The sequence below is a fragment of the Crocodylus siamensis genome, chromosome 1 (genome assembly GCF_052110815.1).
Source record: "Crocodylus siamensis isolate JL-2025a chromosome 1, ASM5211081v1, whole genome shotgun sequence".
Taxonomy (NCBI): domain Eukaryota; kingdom Metazoa; phylum Chordata; order Crocodylia; family Crocodylidae; genus Crocodylus; species Crocodylus siamensis.
The window spans coordinates 391343772-391365446 of record NC_143395.1 but is presented as its reverse complement, the minus strand read 5'-3'; the positions used below and the strand labels follow the sequence as shown (position 1 = coordinate 391365446).

At 40.6% G+C, this 21675-nt stretch overlaps 1 protein-coding gene across 4 annotated transcripts in view; it reads left to right on the top strand.

The window, feature by feature from the left end:
- Positions 1 to 21675, top strand: part of GRIA4 (glutamate ionotropic receptor AMPA type subunit 4) — a 404982-nt gene that overhangs the window by 286324 nt on the left and 96983 nt on the right. For all 4 annotated transcript variants that reach the window (XM_090030033.1, XM_090030061.1, XM_090030041.1 and 1 more), the window contains exons 6-8: positions 3369 to 3527; positions 5219 to 5386; positions 8358 to 8462. In XM_090030033.1, the coding sequence (XP_089886159.1) occupies positions 3369 to 3527; positions 5219 to 5386; positions 8358 to 8462 (432 nt within the window). The remainder of the gene's footprint in view (positions 1 to 3368; positions 3528 to 5218; positions 5387 to 8357; positions 8463 to 21675) is intronic.

Genomic DNA, 21675 nt, shown 5'->3' with positions numbered 1-21675 from the left:
ATATTTAGTCCATATTTTTTTGTATCCAGGTTGTTGAATTGAAGTTCATAGGCTCGTTTCTGAGAAGTGTTTTGAACGTTCCCTTTGAGGATTAGAACTGAGAGATTGGAGAGAGAGGGATTTGCTTGTAAGAAATGTGTCCCCATCAGTAACTGGGTATTTTTGTCTTTGATAGATTTCCAGTGTGTATTCATTCTGGTGCGCAGTTGTCTTTGGTCCCTCCTACATATTTTCCATCAGAGCATTTGGTGCATTGTATGAAATATATTACATTTCTGGAGGGTTTTTCCAACTATTTAAGTTGGTATAATAAAAGATATCAGATTCACCCAAAAAACCTTGTCTGCCTTGAGCACTTCAGCCTTTTCTACATCCCCTGTCACAAGGTTGCCTCCCCGATTCAGTAAGGGACTCACACTTTTCCTGATCCTCCTCTTGCTACCAACATACTTGTAGAAACCCTTCTTATTATCCTTCACATCCCTTGCTAGTTGCAACTGCAATTGTGCTTTGGCCTTCCTGACATCATCCCTGCATGCCCAAGCAATGCTCTTATACTCCACCCTATTTATTTGTCCAAGTTTCCACTTCTTATAAGCTTTCTTTTTGTGACTTCAGTTACTGAAGAGTTCCCTGCTAATCCCTGTCATACTTGCTAGTCTTCCTGCAAGTATGGTTTGTTCTTGCACTTTCAGTAAGACTTCTTTAAACTACAGCCAACTCTCCTGAACTGCTCACCCCCTCAGACTGGCTTCCCAGGAAATCCTACCCATAAGTTTCTGAGTGAGTCAAAGTCTGCTTTTCTGAAGTCCAGGGTCCTTACTCTGTTGCTCTCCAGCCTTCCTTTCCTCAGGTTCAATCATCTCTGGTCACTGCTGCCCAAGTTGCCACTCACTGCTTGACTACTTCATTCCCCACCAATTCTTCCCTGTTTGTGAGCAGCAGGTCAAAAAGAGCATGGCCCCTAGTTGGCCACTCAGTCACTTGCACCTGAACATTGTCCCCAACACCCTCCAAAAACTTCCTGGATTGCCTGCACATTATTTTGTTGTCCTCCCAGCAGATGTCAGGGTGATTTAACTCCCCTGTGAGAATCAGGGCTTGTGATTGGGAAACTTCCACTAGCTGTTTGAAGAAAGTCTCATCCACCTAATCCTCCTGGTCTGATGGTCTATAGCAGACACCCAGCACAACATCGCCCTTGTTGCTCTCCCCTCTGACCTTAACCCAGAGACTTTCAACAGGTCTATCTCCAGTTTCATACAGAAGCTCTGAGCAATCATATGGCTCTTTTACATGAAGCTCAACCCCTCCTCCGCTGCCTGTCCTTTCTGAACAGTTTGTACCCATTCATGACCGTGCTCCAGTCATGTGAGCTCCCACCAAGTCTCTGTTATTCCAATCACGTCATAGACTGTGCGAGGACTTCCAGTTCTTCCTGCTTGTTTCCCAGGCTCCAAGCGTTTGTGTACAGGCACCTGAGGTAACTAGTCAGTTGTCCTGATTTCTCAGGAAGTAGGAGAGCACCTCCCTTGTTGTCCCCTCCTGCTTGCTCTTCCTCCAGGTCTCCTGCTTCTGCCCTCCTCAGGGTGTTGGTGTCTGTCCCACAGCAAGCCTAATTTAAAGCCCTCTTCCCTAGGTTAGCAATACTCTTCCCTCTCTTCAACAGACAAACTCTTAAATCCAACTCTCAAGAGGGGAGAAGGAGGGGTAGGGTAGCTGAACATTTCAAGGATTGAATTCTGGAGACATAAATAATATTATTTTCCAACAGGTGAAGAGAGATTTTAAATGGTTAAAAAACATGCAATGCTTTGGTTCATATTTAAAAATTCTCTCCTTTATGTGGGTAAAAGTTGAGTAATAAAAATATTTTGTTCCCTTAGTCTTTTACTTCTGTCTCTAGGAGAAATATGATCAATAAGACTGGAAGAATTTTTTTGGTGGTCAGATTCTTAATCTATCAGTTTATCAAGTGTAATTAAATCCTCAGTGTTCAGGGCTTTGATTATTAAGCCTATTTCTTGACATTGCAATTGTTTTAAAATATGGTGCTCTTCTAACTGTGATTTTAAATCAAAAATTATTTTTTAAGTACTGTTAATTTAAAATAATATTTTGCATAGCAACTGTTGAAGACATGAGAAGCCTTGGTGGGTTTGATAGACTAGGGAATCCTTATTGCCTTCATTTTCCCCACTGTAGGACTGTATTATGTATCCAGGACTCCAGGACAGAGCCAGGTAGTGGATTTAAACTTTCACTCAGATAGGAATCAAGAGTAAGTTATTGGGTGGATAAATCTATATTAAAATTTACTTTACCCACAGTGCCAGTAGTTAGTGATATTGGAGATAAGTTTCTCTCATCACCGATCTTTTCTTCCAACATCGCAATTTATATAAATTGCATCACTGGATTATTGGTGAGAGTATCACTGGATTGAAAGGAAGAGGTTCTTTTTAGGCCTTTTAGACAATAAATTATGTAATTTTCAGCTGTGTAGACAAATCTCTATTTACTGACAGAAAAGGTGTAGAGACAAGGGGTGCTTCTTTTGTGGGAAGACTAAAGATCATATTTACAATGGCAAGAGATCTCTGTTATAAGCCTATCACCTAAACCTATGAATTGTCTTCCTTAGAGTGCACTGGGTGTTTACCACCCAGCTAATAAAAAGGTGTTGACACCTTTGATCAGATATTGAGCACAATAACATAGACAGTTAAATAGAATGAAATAATAGAAATGAGATTAATAGCTAAACTACATAAATTATCAATACTTAAGAACCAACCAGATCAAACAAAGTAGACCTGTTTCAGATTTACAGAATGGCCAAGCCCTGTGACTGCCCCCTATATCAGCAGTTTACATAGGTGGAGGGTCCAGCTCATACAAGTAGAAGTAGTTCTTCTAATGGAGTCCCAGTTAAACTCCGCCTGACAGCCCTCTTATTTTGTAGATAACTGTTTATACATACAAACAATTTCTCTTTCACTTTGCAAAATCACCTAGAAGCATAAGCATATTGACTACAGGCTGTAATATTCTGAAAGTGTTTTTCAACTATGGCTATTAAATATGTTTTCTCAGTATTATCCAGAACTTCCAGCAATGTATTTTTTCCAGCTGCTGATGCCTCAAACACACACAGAGTGATCTGGAAATTTCAATCCCTATTTTTCTATAATTCAAATTAACATTATGAGCTAAAGCTGAATTTTCTCCTGGGGTTATAAACCTTTCGCGTGTATTAAATATCTATTTTCCTTTCTAGCTGCTTGGTTTTGCTCCCTTGTGAACCTAAAATAGATATGACCCATAACAGTGTGCTAAACAGACCAAGTGTTGCATTGATTTTCTAGGGATTCAAAGATATTTCCTTGGAGAGGTTTATGCATGGAGGAGCCAATGTGACAGGATTTCAGTTAGTAGATTTCAGTACCCCAATGGTAACAAAACTGATGCAGCGCTGGAAGAAGCTGGACCAGAGAGAATATCCAGGATCTGAGACTCCTCCAAAGGTACTTTTATTTTTTTGCTCACTACCAGCAATTTCACTCAAACATTGTAATAAGTGAAAGTATACACATTTGCTTTACTTTATCATGCTGAGCTACAGTAGAAGATATGTGACTATGCAATTATTGGTAACTAATTATACCCAGCATTACAACTGTCTTATAGAAAGATGAGTTGCAACAAATTTCCCATTTTCTGTCATTTATTTTCCAATTAACCTGTTTAATGACAAGAATTAGAAGTCCAACTTTAGTGGAAATTGACAAACTAATTCCAACCAATCTTCAGTATGTCAACCCAATTATATCTCCATTGAATACACAGGTTTCCAGCCAGCAGGCATTCTTCTGTATCTGAGATAATATAATAATAATAGTAATCATATAATTTCTAAGTTGTTAACTTTCTGAAAACTATGCACATAAATCCTGATGTAATGCTTACTATTAAACATGATCTTAAAATGCAAATATATTCCATTATTGTTCTATATTGCTTCCCATATAGATAACAAAATTAGACAATTTGTGATTTTCTTGGCAGGTCAAACATGATACACGTGTAAAGATGATTGTATAAGAGCTTCTCTTTTATTTTGGGTGTTGTGAATCTACCTAACTGCTATAATTGAAACTGGGGTTGTGCTGGGCACCATTCAAGCACATAGTCAAATCCTGTCCCAAAGAGTTTACAGCCTATATAAACAAAACAAACCTTATAACTGGTCATATAGAAGTGAATGGACATACCAGAGTCACAGAGCATATCAGCTGTAGGTCAAAGATTAGAACCTCTTTTTCCTCAGTCTGTATATGGTGCTTACCCACTAGACCAGTGGTCTCCAAAGTGGGGTGCGCACACCCCAGGGGGTGTGCAAGACGATCCACTAGGGTGCGGGAAGAAAATATTAGAACTAATATTTATATTTATAGAAATATACATATATTGGGGGTGCGTGCTCAAAATTTTTTTACTGATAGGGGTGCATGATCAAAAAAGTTTGGAGACCACTGCACTAGACCATACTGTATCTAGTTTAGAGCTTATGTGACCTCAGTTACCATGTCTTCAAGCTAGTAGCTGGTACCATTTATTCTACACATTCTATTGTACATATTCTTTGCCTAGTTTACAGACTTTCCTGACCTGACCTTCTGTGACTTCCAAGCCTCATCATTTTAGTTTTTCTATACCCCATTGTATGAGGGCAACAGAATAGAAATGTTTCAAACAAAAAGAAGAATGCTATCCCTAGTTATTTTGCAATATAAGTAACCTGGTTCTGCCACTCATTGCCAATACATTTATTCATGGTCTTAAGCTTGCTCAGTGAACTACAGAATAAAAATGGGTGGGAAGCATTTACCAAGATACATCAGGTAAATGAAACAAAAGTTTGAGAAGGGGAGATCTGGAAATCTTCATTTTAATTTCATTGTGCCCTATGAATTCCCACAAAGAGATTTCTCTCCTCAAATAAAGTTTTAAAGCTGAACTATTATAATATAGTCTCAATACTGACAATCATGCAAATCATGAAGAACTGCCTTGAATAAAATTCGTATTGGATTTTTTAGTTCTGCCTCAGTGGGAACTGCAGGGATTGGGTGCATAATGGGCTAAAACAGAAATATATCAAGCTGATTTTCTACAGATTTGCTACACTGAAGTAATGCATTTGTCCCCTGTTTAGTATACATCTGCACTGACCTATGATGGGGTCCTCGTGATGGCTGAAACTTTCCGTAATCTCAGAAGGCAGAAAATTGATATTTCACGGAGAGGGAATGCTGGAGATTGTCTAGCAAATCCTGCTGCCCCATGGGGTCAAGGGATTGATATGGAGAGAACTCTGAAACAGGTACGGCTGTGCTTAATTCTAGTGATCTTGGGGAATAATACATTCTACTTATCTACACGTAGACGCGAAAAGTGCATTTAGGTTGCATGGAGTGATACTTTTTTTTCAATTAGCATCTAAACTACCTACTGATGGTTTTGTTGTTTCAGCTGGTTTTGTTTTAGTTTAGTGAAATATCTTTGATCTCAGTTTCTGAAAGAGCTTGTTTTCTGTGAAGCACAAAGCAAACCACAGGCCAAATTTTTCACGAAATATGTTGAAAATTACTGAAAGAAATAGAACGCCCTTCACTGAAGTGTTAAGCTCACCTGTTCCTCTACGAATTATAACCTGACATTAAAGGACAAATTCAAATAGGTCACCAAGATGCCATAACTTAGGTGGTTGAAAAAGTAGGTGTTTGATGTAGGAAGCCAAGCTGAACAGAAAGGGTTAGATGTCTAAGAATTCTAAGTACAGTCAGTAGAGAGAGTTAGGGCCTCAACAAATTACATTTACAGCAGTCTAAAAAGGAGCTAATACACAACATATAGTCTTACACTGGTGTGACATACTCAAATGCAGTATAGAACTGACCAGAAAAATCAGGGGTAAAATTATACTGGCATAAATGGCATATAGCTGCAGTTTATTTGAGACTAATCATATGCTCAAGATGAGTAAGCTAGTGCCAGTTTCCCTGTCACCAAGGGTATGTACAGACATTCAAAGTGCTTGAGGTATAATTAATCTAAGTTATGTGATTTTCTGTAAGTGGTAGCCACTAGGAAATGTAGCTGAACTCCCATAGTACTCCAGAGCTTGGATACTTACCTCTGACTGCACATTAGGATTTTCTATCCATTTAAGACCCAGAGCACCTTGTCTTTGTTTGAGGGTAAGTACTTAACTCACTGGTGGTGGCAATGCCACTCATCTTTTGTACAATTCTCAGTGCTTTGAGCATACCCTCAGGAAGTGGGAGAATTGGATTTTAGACCACCCGCAGCCTGAGGGGACTCAAATCCACATCTCCTCAGCAGAGTGCTTTAATCAGGAAGACCTACGCTCTTGTCCTATGCGATGGGTACTTCACCTGGAAAAGAGTGTCCTGGGTTCCCATCTGTTCTTCCTGGTCTATGCATTTTACACTGGATAAAACACAGAGGAATAAGCCTAACAGCAGGAACAGCAAACTGCTTACCCTTCTCAGTGGGCTAGTCAAGCTCCCTCTTGATTCCTTGTACTCCAGCTCTATGAATCATGCACTGTTGGCTGCCTGAACACCCAACTTCAGTAGAAAGTCCCCATCCAGACTAGCTTTTATCCTGATGGTTCGGGCATTCTGTTGGGAAGCAGGTGATGTGGTTTGGAAACCTCAGTCTGACGAATGCATTGAGGGTAGTTCTCTTCATGGGCTCTAACTTCATGGGCTCTCTTCATGGGTTACTGTGCAATAAGTATCGCTATTATCTTTCTTGAATCAAAGTAACTCTAGGTACAGTACTTTGTGCTGAACTCAATTCAGTTCATGCAAGTATGCTCTGGGGTCAACTAATGAACTGAGGATTTAGGCAGAATTTAGGCATCTTTCCAGCACCGATTTGGATTTTAATAAACTTAGATGTGACTTGGGTGCCTAGGGAATTTGTAGTAAAAAATGGAGATACTAAGTAAACGTATGTATCTAATGTATTTTGTGGCTGCTACCTTGATTGTTCTTTGGAACGCAGGCATCCAGTTTCTGCCCACATCCTACTTAATCTCCTAAAAGACTAATCTGTATTTCTCCCTAAAGGTATTGATTTATAGAAAAAGTTCATTCCAGTAGTATCATTAAATTACTGACAGAATTGTATTATTCACAAAACTGCCTACCAAATTTGTTTGGATCATTTTGAATTCTTCTAGATTTTGTCAAATGCAACTCACATAGGTAATTTCCCAGTAAAAAGAAATATCCTAGAGCCATTGTTCACTGATATCAGGTCTTTGAATTCCTAATGAGTATGGATGTCTAGAAAGTTCCATATCTCTGTCAAGATGATTTAGCCTTTTTCTTCGAGGCTGGATAGTAAAAAACAAAATTCCTACAATAATATTTTAAATCATTCCAATTGCACATGAGCTGACTTGCCTCAGAAGCAGACACGGAAAAGAAAGTACTGACAGAACCGGAAGTTTTGTGCCTGGAAGCAGTCTTCAGTCTTGAAGGAGAGCTGGATAAAACTGAAGTGGACAAATAAAAAAGAATATGATTTGAAATGCACACCCTGGCCCTTAAGGAAAATATATTCAATATTCAGTATACTCCAAAAGTCAGTGGAAGTATGCAGTCTTTTCTGAAGTCATGAAGTCAGGTTTGTACAGTGAAGATAATATCCTGGGTAAAGTCGAATAATGCCTTCCAGTGAAGCACAAGAGAGATAAAGATCAAAATCTACATCCTGGCCCAGGGCCAAACACAGGTTGCAATACAGTCCCTGCTCCACTGCACCTACTATATCAGCGTGTATGATGAAATTTGCTTCCACAGCTCCAGAGCGCTACATGGAGTCTAGGGCTAGAAGAAAACTGTAATGTCATGGCCTCTCTCATGTCTCTTGCCCAATTCCATCCAGTATGGGCTCTAGGACAACTCCTCCCTTCCTCTACCAGCTGTTATCTCACAAAGGACTGTCAGGTTTATGTATTAAGGCATGATTTGCTTAAACCCCTGAGTGCATTTCACCCTTCTGAGGATTATATTTTAGTGTGTACTTGCTTTTTCACCAAAACTAAGTTAGAGAACACCTAAAAGTTCAAGCAAAGCTTCCTTTTAATTTGTTGTTCTGTTTGGTCCAAAATATTTAGCCATAGAAAATGCATAGTTCCGGAACACAAAAGGAAAGTGTTCAGTAATTTTCTTACTGATTCCTGTCTGCTCTGTAGTGATTAGGTACAAACAGTACACAAGGCTGATTTTTTTTTTTTAATTTATTTTATTTTTTAGGTTCGAATACAAGGGCTCACAGGAAATGTTCAGTTTGACCACTACGGTCGCAGAGTCAACTACACAATGGATGTGTTTGAGCTGAAGAACACAGGGCCTCGTAAGGTATGTGCTGACTGCATCTGAAAGGGTTAGTCTGTTCATATCCCACCATAGAGAAAAAAATAATTAATGCATCAAAATAAGATCTTGAGCTCTACCTAGGAGTAAAGAGCTTGTGTGTTAAAAAGTGTCTGTTTTGTAGGCAGGAATTGCTCCTTGGAAGTCAGTGAAATTGAATAATGAACATAAGGGTGGGATTATTTTCAATCTTTGTTAAATAGACTGGTTTGGGTTTTTTTTTTTTACTTTAAGTACATTTTACAGGAAATGCTACAGTAAAAGCTTTGTTAACTGGCATGAGTGGGGTAAGGGTGGTGCCAGTTATCTAAAAATTCTGAGAGTTTTACAGAAGACAGCAGCATACTTGTAATGCAAATACTTGATGCGCATGCTGGATAGACTTGGTAAAAATTCCAGTTGCTAAAGTGAGGATTTGTATTTGGGGATATTGTAAATTCCTGTTAATAGGGTATTCCAGTTGGTAAAATGTGGGTTAACACAGCTTTTACAGTATTATTTTTCACTATAATGCAAGTGGAAAGTGAATAAAAACAAGTGTGTGTGTTGTGTGGGGTAGAAATTAAGACTGCTTAATCAGGTATGATTTAATAAAAAACAGCTTGATGCAGTGTTGTTAGGCTGCTTGGACAGTGGAGAATGGTCAGCACTCTAAATAATAAATGCCTACTGCACCTCATCTGGAACCTGCTTCCCAGCGAATTATGAACATTTCATGCAGTTTCAGTTTTTCCTTCCTCATAACCGTAAATAATAACTTGTATTCAGTATCAGTATTTGGAAGGTTGTAGAAAAAGGAAAAAGCAATACCTAGAAAGCATGTTTTTTGAGGGAAAATTAATTGTCCCCTCTAATCACATTTACTTTAAAATACTCCATCCCTTGCTGTCATCAATATTTTTTATATTTTAAGAGGCCCACCACAAATAGAATCATAGAAAATTAGTCTATTAGAATATTAAATATGTGTATACTATTGTGCCTGCTCATTTGTTATGTGGGCAATGTATGCACACACCTGTAGGTATATACTTACAAATCTTCAGTATGTGAATAAGTATATCCACAGTGGACTTTTGCCAGTTGTGAGCACTTGTCCAAATGTTCCTGGATATTGGGAAAAGTGGCTTTCTAAGCCCCAACTCTATGCTGTACATAGTATATTTTCACAAAATTGTGATTACTAAGTTGTCTGCATAATTGGGGGAAAAGTGTCTTGCTAGATTGGAGGCTAAGTACCTGTCCAAAATATGTGAACGTAAGCAAAAAAAACCAAACAAAAAAGAACAAAAAACAATGGCATGGTTCAGTGAAGTACTATTCTCCTAGGTCTGTGGTTATCCAAACCTGTCAAAAGTCAGAGTTATGGCTTTGAAATGAGCAGAACAGCATGGACTGCACAGCAAATGATGCTTCTCTGCAGCTGATGGCAGGTGGATATTATGGATTGTGTCCTCAGCTGGGGTAAATCACAGTAGCTCTGTTGAAATCAATAAGCCATGCTGACTTACAACAGGGGGAGGATCTGGAAAAATGTCACATATATACATTCCATGGTAGGTATTAGACTGTGGGCCAGGGATCTGGTGACAATCTCAGATATAATTGTCAGGCTGTTCTGCCAGGCTGCTGCTCATCTACAAGAGGGCATGGCATTCACAGCCAGTACAAGTGAGCCTTCCTGCACCTGCTGTTAGCTCAAGGCTTTTTGCCTTTACCATAAGCACTAAAGAGAAAGCACTCCTCACTGTCTGAATGCAGGAGGGCTTGTCTTGCTCGTGGGAAGACAAAGGGTTCATGGAACTTTTAAAATTCCCTCTCCTTTAGAGGATGAGGGGAAGTCAAAGAGGGCCTTACCTAAAGCAGAAACTGCCTGGAAGCAACACAGATAAGAAGTTCACCCATATGCATCAGGGAAGCCAGAGGGTATTTGTACCCTCTGAGGCCCATAACACACCGTTCAGCAGCCAAAGAGCAGCCACTAGAGAGAATTCTTATTCTCTAATAAAATGATTTGAGAACTGGTAAGGATACTAACTTAATCACTATTGCTAGGGAGCACTTGGGGCAGATACAAACCTTTGTCTAAGGATATTTTGATTGGGTCCAGTATGTGGCTGTGACGCAAGTCACCAAGACTATACAGCTTGACAACGAATGTCGGGGTGCTTGAATTCAAAGGCAATTAAATTGAGCGGGAAGGATCAATAATTATTCAGCAGAAAATAGCATGGATTATCTGAGCATTGAGGCTAGCGGGACACATCTATCAGACCAGATACAATTTGGCTGATATTAGAGGAAGGAATTGTCCATCTATGAAGTTGGCCAATAGGGGAGGCAGCCATAGTAAGTGCTAGTGCTCTCTATATGGGGTTGTCCAGTACAGACAATCATTCCACTTGGTGTGTAGTTCCTGTTTAATCCAGTATTGGAAGTGGACTTTGAAGTCAGTGAAGACATCTTAAAGGAAGTTGTGAAACATGAGTCATGGCTGCTAATTTCTGCTAAAATAAAGAAAAAAACATTCTTTTCCCCAGCTTCTCATCCTGCTTAAACCTCATTCCAGAAGAGGGTGGTAAGGTCTCAAGAGCAATTGCAGCTTTCCCAAAATAGGTGGAGACAATTAGGGAAAGAACAATGATCTACTCTATACAGTGCAGTGTTCCTGGATGACTTAACAAAGTTCTGGACTAGTTAACTCACATCACTTGCATCTTGGTCTTTCCTCCTTCAAGCCTAGGCCAGTATGGTATCCATAAAGTGACCACTCAAGTCCTGTACATGCCTTTTCTCCCTGTTGCCCAGAATGTGGGGAACAACTCAAAACAATTTAGGTGGAGATAGGCCTGACAGTCAGTTTGGATACGTTCATCATCAGGAGAAAGAGACCTTCATGACTAGGGACAGACGTTCCAAAAGCCTGAATTGATTCAAACTTTGCAAGTTAGTCTAACCTGGCTAGGCTAAATCACTTTTGTAATTGGACAGACATCCCAGAAATGGAGGTACATGCCTACAGTGGCTCAGGCTAGAAGCTGGGGGCACTAGAGCTGCCCTCCCTTCCTTCCACAGGGCTGAGCTGAGGGGGTGTGGCCAAGCCTCAGCAGGATGCTCTGATTATTCCCTCCCACTCTTAAGCAGTCCATCAGGGAATGTTTCTCACCCGACACTCAGTGTTTATCAACCCATTAAGAAAACAAAGCCTCTCTCCTTTAACTAACTCTTCTTAAACAGCTCTTCCAAGGAAAGACATTAAGCCACCTGTTGATTATCACCAAAAAGCCTGTCTGCCTATTGTATCCCACAACATGGACCTTAGCCAGCATGTGGTCTGCTAGCTAATGCTGAACTGTCTGCATAAGGCAGAGGGGCAAGGGGAATAATCCCATGAGAGGAGGTGTCCACTTTCCAATTTTATTCTTTAGTCATTTTTCATGCACTTTGGGGGGTCAGTAGCTGTATACATGATTATCTCTGCAGTTAAGTTGTCTTGACTCACGTTTATTCTCTAGGTCTGTAGTTTAACACTCCTCCTTATTCCTTATGAGGTGTATCTGTTTGCCTTTAGGAAATGACATTACATCTGTTGTAACATTTACTCTTCTGCCTGCATATCTGAGAGTAGAAGACTCTTAATTTAATCTAGATTGACAATTAGCAGGAGAAAGAGACCACAATTTCCCAAATGCAGTTCTGTTCTCTGCTTCATAGTTCTGAGGATATAGCAAATGAGACATGATACCATAAATGGAAACATGTTGCATATATCCACGTAAAATACTAAAAAAGTCATTATTGGTAGTTGGGCATAGTTGGTAGTCTTACTTCACATGCAGTAGATTGGGCTTTGACCAGGAAAATATGTGGCTCAATTTATGTATCTACCTGTGCATAATTCCCAAAACTGTAGCTTTGCAAAAGCAAAGAGGGCCCTCCTGTGTTTTAGCTCCATAGCCTAGAGGTTATAGCACTTCTCTAGGAAGCTAGAGATTAATCGAGCCTGCTCCACATTCTAATCAGAATGTTCCAGTGTCACCTCACAGTCACGTGTGTGGAAGAAATCAAACTTCATGTTGTGGTTGAATCAGAACTGACAGAGCCAGCTTTTCAGTATTTAGGACTATACTGTGATCACAGGGAGAATTCCATACAGCAAGGGGAATCACGCACTTGTCTGTTTCAAAGGATTTCTCAGACTCTCTAAGGTTACAAGTGTATTTATACTAAAGTCAGAGAAAGAGATAAAAAATACACCTTGGAGAAACAAAACAATAGTAAATTACACAGAAACTTAGAAAGTTTACTTAAACAAACTATCTATGCATAGGGCAAGATATCAAGATAACCCAAGGCATGCAGGAATGCACAGGGCAAGATATCAAGATAACCCAAGGAATGCAGATTCCTTATCTCAGAACATTTGAATTAAGCAGTATCAGCACTTCTGGTCTTTGTCTGTTGTTTTCTAGTCAAGTAAGCTAATTACTTTTATATTCCCTATTTTTTTTTCCCCTACAAGTTAGATATTTATAGCCATTAGCCTTTCAACTTCTAGTTTTTCTTTCTCTTTACTTTCTGCTATTTCAACATACAAATTATATACCTCATTTCTGGTTGATGGTCTAGTCTTCATTGGCTTAGCAGCATGGCTTAAGCAGCATTGTATTATCATAAATACTAGGTATACTCCAATAAAAACAACAAACAATAGCAACAAACTATGAATGACAGTAGAGCCTAAGGAACTAAAAATAGAGCTAAACCAAGAATTCAAATTCCAGTTATCTGACTCATGCAATTTAGCTGCTTCTTTTCTAATATGTTTACTTAAATCCTGGATTTCTTTTGAATTATCGGGAATATAAGTACAGCATTCTTTAGCTATTAAAGCACAGACTCCTCCTTTGCTGGCTAGTATATAATCAAATGCAAGTTGGTTTTGCAATGTCATTTGCCTTATTTCCTTCATTTCTGTATTTATTTTATCAAAACTATCAGCAGTAGCATTAGCAATCTTTTCCAGAGATGCTGAACCTTTCTTTATCTCGGACATAGCTAAGCCTGCGCCATAGCTGGGGAACATTATACCCCAAAAACTTTGATTTTCTGTAATTCCACGAACAATGGGAATTCTCCCTTTAGGTAAACGAGATCTCATAGTAAAAGCAGGATACGCTGCCGAGACATAGCACGTTCCTCTCCAACCAGAGGGAAGATTTTTATAGGCCTTATCTCCACATACAAAACAGTGACCAGCTAATGCAGTATATCCACCTGCATTACAGCGTGGGGACATCATCCATTGCGAATAATAGCCTGAAAATTGACCTGCAGGGAAGTAGTTAGATATCCAGGAATTATTAGAAAACCAAGCACCATTTATTTTAAATTCTACCTCACACTTACTGACTCCTACTGCAACACGAGATCCATTACAGGTCCAACAGAACTTTCCAGGGGTGGCATAAGCTAATCATACGTATTCAGACTGGTTGCAACTTACATTATGCCAGGTTTCGTTCCCATGAAAATTTGAATAGTAAGGGGCTAACATCTGAGTTGCATTCAAGGGTACCGGTATCATGGGTATTCCTCCAGTAGAATAGATAGGGACATGACTACATATCCAACAATGAGAGACATTTAAATCTATTCCAATTTGATTAAGTAAAGACAAAAACACATTTTCATGAAGTGATCTTTGTCGGTGCAGAAATGTAGTTTGGTTTACAGAGTTTCTTATAACTGATGAGTCAAGTTCATATAAGATGGCCCAAAAAGAAATACTGAGAACTATCCAAATCACAACTAACCAACTCCACCTCGGGAACCAGGAACTAGGTAGAGGCCTTTTTCCTGTCCCGAAGGGCATAGTGGTATCGTTGGGGCACATCCTCTTCGCTCTGTAGTGGCAAATCCTCTTCGCCAGTAGGCGCTTGGCTCACTACTGGTCTTGAGCTCTCCTGCTGCCAGGCACTAGGCTCACTACCAGTCTGTGGAGGCTGATTACAAGATTGATATGGAGGAGACTCTAGGTCTAATGGGGCTGATGTTTTCTTACTGTGTGAAGCATGGATCCATGTCTGGAGTCCTTGACACTTTATTGCAGTGTTGGTGGTCAGGAGTACCTGGAATGGGCCTTTCCAGCGAGGTTCCAGTGATGACTTTTTGTTGATGGACTTTTACATGGACCCAATCTCCAGGCAGGATACAATGGCACAGCTCACCTGGTTCTTTGGGGAGAGCTGCCTGTACCTGTGAATGAAAAGCCTTAACACACTTCATTAGTGCTTTACAATAGTCTAGAATGGTATCATCAAGTGAATGTATATCGCAAAAGTGGGAAGCAACAGGTGGCGAGGCGAGGAGCCTCATGGGTCTTCCCATTAGAATTTCATGTGGGCTAAGCCCAGTTTTTCGGTTGGCAGTAGATCTCATACTCATAAGGGCTATGGGAAGTGCATCTGGCCATTTTAGGTGAGTCTCAGCACAAATTTTGGCCAGTTTATTTTTCAGAATGCCATTTTGGCATTCTACTTGACCCGAGGCCTGCGGATGGTATGGGCAATGAAAGTTCTGTTGGTTCTGCAAGACTTTGCAGACTTCTTTCATTATCTGTCCAGTAAAATGAGTTCCTCTATCAGAGTTTAGGGATAAAGGAATACCAAACCTTGGAATAAAGTCTCTGAGAACTTTTTGCTTACAGTTATGGTGTCAGCTTTTGCACATGGGTAGGCTTCTACCCATCCAGAAAACAAATAACAAGAACATATTCATAAGAACAACATTTCTGCATTTGAATAAAATCTAATTGTAAATTTACAAACGGTCCCCAAGGTGGGGGATGTGCTGCCTTCTTTGTTTTTACAGGCTTTAAGGAGGTAGATGCCAAGAGCAAATCATCAACATATTGCACAAGCACAGAATTTTCTTCAAATATTATGTCATCTAGATCTTTTTCAGAATTTGGGAAAAAAGAGAAGGGGATTCAGTATAGCCCTAGGGCAATCGCGTCTAGGTATAATGAAGTCCTTGATAGGTAATGCAAAGATAAACTGGCTATCAGGGTGTATTGCAATAGAAAAAATGCAGAACACAAGTCAACAACTGTAAAATAACAAGCTTTAGGGGGAATACAGGCCAAGATAGTAGCTGGATTTATTACAACAGGAAAAGTAGGTGAAACTGCAGAATTTACCGCACGGAGGTCTTGTACAAACCGATAGGTATTCTTTCCAGGTTTTTTTACAGGAAGAATAGGTGTATTACAAGGGCTCTTAGTTGGGACATTGATACCTTGCTTTAAAAGGGCAGTTATAACAGGGCATATCCCTTCTTCAGCTTCTGGACGTAAAGGGTATTGAGCAACTTTGGGTAAAGGCTTAGCTCGGTTTAATCTAATTTTTACAGGCTGGGCAGTATGGATTTGTCCTACTTCATTAGCATGCTGGGACCAGAGAAACGGAGGGACAGCTTTTATGATTTCTTCTTGCAACACAGAAAGATCAGGGAACTCAGGTTCAGGAGGTGAGCTAGCTAAAGCGGCAAGTACTGCTATCTCGTTATCTCAAGGGACATCTAAATAAACACCATTGAGAGAATAATAGATAGTACAGCCGAGTTTACAAAGCAAATCTCTGCCTAACAAATTAACAGGAGAACAAGGACTAAGGAGAAAGGCATGTTGATCAGAAATAGGACCAAGAGAAACATGTAATGGTTGCGAAACAGGATGAGGAACTGTTTGATTTGAAATTCCCACAGCATTTACAACAGCAGAGGAGAGAGGAGTTGTGGAAAATTCTTCAGCTCGAAGAGTAGAGCAGTTTGCACCAGTGTCTACTAAACATTTTGTAGAGATGCCATTTATCATGCAGGAAACACAGGGGTCATCTTGATTAAGTGGGAGAAGCAGGGCTGTGATGATGTTACTATTCCTCAGGCTGGCCTAACAGGAGGCTCCCTGATTCGGGACAGAGAATTGAGTGAGAGGAGGTGGTGGAGGTTTAAACGTCATCCCTGGCTGGCCAGGCCGGTGAGGACATTGAGCCTTCCAGTGTCCTGGTTGGCCACAATAATGACAACTGCCATTATTTTGGGACTGAAATCCTCCTTGTCCCATCCCATGACCACGTCCCCTGGCTCTGAACTGTCCTCAATGGAAACCTCGGCTTCTGCCCCGTCTAAAATCTGTAATTGCAATGACATTAACTTAGTTTCCGTGGATTCCTTTTTCTTTTCCTGGCAGGTTGTACAATGATTTGCAATGGTGACTAGTTCTGCAAGTGGCTTAGTCTGCCAACCTACAGCAATTGTGCACAACTGTTCCTGGACTTTAGAAAGAAGTCCATGGACAAAAGCAGAAGCAACTGCTTCTGGGGCAGTTTCAGCTGCATTTTCAATACCAGAATGTCTTTCAAATACTAGTTTCAAGCGGTGCATGTAGTCTGCTAGGGATTCTCCTTTATTTTGTTTACAGTTATGTATTTTTGGCCCAGTCAGTTTTCCTGGGGCAAATTTTAAGCACAGCCTCAAGGAAGTGTCTTCGGGCATCTGCTAAGTGATCTACTATTCCGGGGTCTTGAGTAGGCCAAGTAGCCTGTGTGATGAGGCAGTTACGGACCTCAGAGGGCAGAACACTTCTCATTAATTGGTTTAAATCTGCCCATGTTGGATCATAACAATGGATTACAGTTTCCAATTCATCTTTAAATTTCTGGGGCTCCTCTCTGATGTTGGGAAATTGTTTAACAAGGTTTAGGAGATCTCCTGGGGCCCAGGGGACAGGGACTGTGATTGTAGTTTCCCCATTTGGACCTTGCCCTGGAAGTTGGTGTAAAGGCATAAGCTGACCCTTCTTAGATTTTAAAGAAGGGGCTGGACCATACTGGGTACCAGACCTTAAACAAGAGAAGGGAGTTGAGATTTCAGGAGACAGACGCCATGTCTTCGGTGGGCGTGGGCATGCCCCGGGGGCAGGTGACGGTTGTTGAGTGATAGTTTCTTGGTGAGGTGGGCTATTCCTGCCAGAAGAGTCTATTTGGTTACTTTAGACTTCTTCAGGTTCAGATTGTGCCTGGAACTGATATGGGGGTGGCACATTAAGAAAATCAGTTATATCTTCTGCAGATTCATTCTCAGTTATTTGTGGATAAAGTTGTTTTGGTGCTGATGGTACTATTGATGGTGGTCCCCCTTTTGGTGCACCTTTCTGTTTAATTCCTTTATCTGAGATTTCAGTTTCTCTTGGGAGTCTTTAAGACTCCGAACTTGAGATTTTTTTTTCCCTATTTTATTTATTTATTTTATTTTGACATCTTTTGGAAGCTTCTTTATATTAATCAAAAAATGTGTCCCACTTAGTCTGTGGTATATTACTACCTCTTAACTCAAGGTCTCTGCGGAGATGAACAATTTTACTTAAATCAAATGTTCCCTCTAGGGGAAACTTCCAGCTAAAATCATCTCTGGTATACCAATTCCATTTGTCTAGAAACTTACAACTTTTACGGCCATAGTGTGTATACATGTACAATGCTGGAGTCCCTTTTGGCGGAGCCAGTATGTCTTTAGACTCTCCGCTCCCCATATCTTTAAACTCAATTCACACAGGTCTTTCATACAGGAATGGCTTATTCAGGGTGTCCGGTCAGGTTGTGAGATTTGCTAGTGGCACAGAGATGCTGTGGCTAATGTCCAAAGACAAGACTCCACTGCAATAACAGCACACAATGCAGTTACTCACGGTTAGACATGGCTCATTTATGAGAGTGGGGAAAGGGTAAACCTGTCCACTAGGTCACGAGGTTCCAGTTGGGCCCCCTTGCTTTCAAAACTGCCCTTCCGGACAGCCTTGGGGTGGCTGAACCCAACCTTAGTCTCAGACCTGGTCAGTGGCTCATATTTCTCAGTTCATACTCTCAATTCACACAAGGGAATTTCTGCGTTGAGGCACGAGGTTCAAGAGCATGTCTTTAGTCTCAGCCTCGGTCAACGCTTATCGTGGAAAAACATTCACACTCTAAGAGTTTCCACCTTGCACCCTTGCTTTCGAAGAGCGCACAGAACAAATCTGTTGTCTTCTGGGCGGCTGCGCAAGGTTTCTACTTCTGGCCTCAGAGAGACCTCACAGTTCTTTACAGAACTTAACTCAATTCATACAGGGAAATACTTTCACTGACAACAGCAAAACTGAGTCTTAACTCCTAACCTTGACTCTTAACCTTGATTCTTTCTACTCACAGTTAATACTTACACAGTGGGTCTGACAGTTCTGGCAGCAAAAGCTCAGATAGAGTGAGCCTCAAGTAGTGAATCAGGAAGACACAGAGGCAGCCTCTCACTGAAAAGCCCCAATAGAGATTTCAAAAGGTCTCTTACCTTGGTTTGGTGCCAGGGCTTCAGTGAAGAGATGTCTGTGTCCCAAATGATCACTCTGGGCATCTCTATCCGAGTCACGGCACCAAATTGTGGAAGAAATCAAACTTTGCATTGTCGTTGAATCAGAACTGACAGAGCCAGCTTTTCTTTATTTAGGGCTACACTGTGATCACAGGGAGAATTCCACACAGCAAGGGGAATCACCCACTTGTCTGTTTCAAAGGATTTCTCAGACTCTCTAAGGTTACAAGTGTATTTATACTAAAGTCAGAGAAAGAGATAAAAAATACACCTTGGAGAAACAAAACAATAGTAAATTACACAGAAACTTAGAAAGTTTACTTAAACAAACTATCTATGCATAGGGCAAGATATCAAGATAACCCAAAGAATACAGGAATGCGGATTCCTTATCTCAGAACATTTGAATTAAGCAGTATCAGCACTTCTGGTCTTTGTCTGTTTTTTTCTAGTCAAGTAAGCTAATTACTTCTACATGTGTATTAAGTCCCTGCACATTTCAAAATATTTGCGGAGGCACTTTATCTAAACCTGGTTTGGATGAAACATCCCATGGCCATTTTGAAATGCATAGAGGCATAAAACATGTGATGGTGAACCATTTTAATTAAAGCAACTTTCTGGGAACCATTCTAATTAAAACACTCTCCCCCATTACCCCTGAGCACATGTATAGGTAGCATTAGATTTTAAAGTCTAGTTTTGAAGGCCAAATTCAGCCCTGAGAGAAATGAATGCAACTGCTGTACTCTCAATGACATTTACAATACTGCTTATATAAGTCTCCATTTGGCTCCCCATTTGGGGCTCTCTTTCATTTACAATTTTTATGAATATTCTTGTGTCATTTTAGCATTTTTAGTGTAAGCATATTTTATACGTTTGACCTTCAGTTAATAATCTCTGCCCAAAAGGAAAATTCTACCTCTTTCCCATAAATATAAAACATACTGAAACACATACTTCACAAACTGTCTGTTGTTCCCCTAAAACCTACTTTCTATTTGTCAGCTTTCTGATATGATACTTCCTTCTACAACCCAGCACATCATTCTATTTCTGTTTCCCTTCTGAACTGCAGTGAGGAATCACACAATGAAAACAATCATTCTTCATTATAATGAGCTTCCAAACTAGTCAGGTTTTGGCTTTGGCTGGTCCCAAATTTTGTCTGGACTTTGACATTTTCAACTATCAGTTGTATCTGTCAGATCAGTTGTATCTGAAACCATGACTGTCCAAATGGGAAAAAAGTATCTGGTAGCAGTGCATCCTGCTAGAAAAAGAAACTGCCTTTCCACTAAATCAGCAGGTCACATATGCCTTATCAGCTGAAGACACCTAAATCAAGACACCTGCATTTTTTACCAACTGGTGTAGGGATGAGAAGAAGCCTCTTAAATGTAGTGAAGGAATGCGAAAAACAAAAAAAAAAGAAGTATTTGTTTTAGCAATCAGAAAAAAACATATTTTTTCCCTCACTAATTTCAAAGTATTCCTTGTTTTTACATATGTTATATTATGAATCCAAGGTGTTTCATTGCTGTGATACAGTGGATGGTCACTGCTGATATGGCTTGTGCCTCAGTGGATTAAAGAAAATATATGAATTAAAGATAACTGCAAATATAAACATCCCATTCTGAAGTCCCTGGATTTTCCTGAGCGTAGGATCAGAAGCCAGGACACCTGAATTGCAATCCTGGGTCTGACAGTAACCATGTTCCATGGGTTTGCCATCCTGTTAATGGTTCTTTTATTTTCTTTTGGATGGAATAGCAGATACCAGGCCACAGTCTAGGTACTGATTCTCAACTAGGGTGCTTGGGCACCCTGGGGTGCCTCCCAATCCTTTCAAGAGTGCCCCACAGTGTGAGGAGATAAGTGAAGTGCAAGGAGATAAGTAGATAAATGCAGACTCTGGCTTGTCACTGCCTGAGTGATCCCCCACCACCATTGGCCAGCCACTCTGCAAGGGGGTAAGCACTGTAATATATACATTAGCTTTTGAAATGGGGTGCCACTAAGTTCACAAAGTTATGGAGGGGTGCCTTGAGTCCAAAGTGGAGAGCCTCAAGTCCAAAAAAATTGAGAATGACTGGTCCAAGAAAAAGGGACCTGGAGCAGGTCAAAGATGAGGCTCTTCTGGCTGCACCAAGCAAAAATCAGCCATTTACTTCCATGCCTAAGTATGAAGTTAGGAGCCCAACTGTAGGCTCCTATGTATTTTTGGCTATACTTCAGTCCCATGCTCTGTGACATCATCGTTATCATGGATCTCGTCTTTCCATTTGCCATAGAAAAACATGGATTTTTCTCTTTTTAAGGAGAAAAATGCAGGGGACACTTGGTGTGGGTGTAGTAGCATGGAGTTGTGCTGCCAGGTGGGTCAGCAGTGCCTTGCCATGGTGGTGTGGGGCTCCTGGTGACAGCACCAAGCTTCTGGCCTCAACCCGCTCTGACTTCCTGCACCACGTACAACCTGCTGGGCCACAGAGGTCCCTGGGGAGAGGACAGCAGGGCAGAGAGCCCTCAGCCTGCAGGACGCAGCCCACATCTGCCCCCTATATTGGCTCCCCTTAAGCTGTGCTGGCCATGGGGCCACACTCCACTCCAGCCTCAGCAGGCACCAACTCCCACAGGTGGGAGCTGGGGCTAGGGCCAGGTTTTGAATTACACTTTGACTTTTGGGGGACCTGCAAAACTAATTGGGCTGTGCATCACAATGCCCTAATAAAATCTGAGACTCCACTAGGTTATAATTTTCAAATCTTGCAAGGGGGTGTCATCTCTT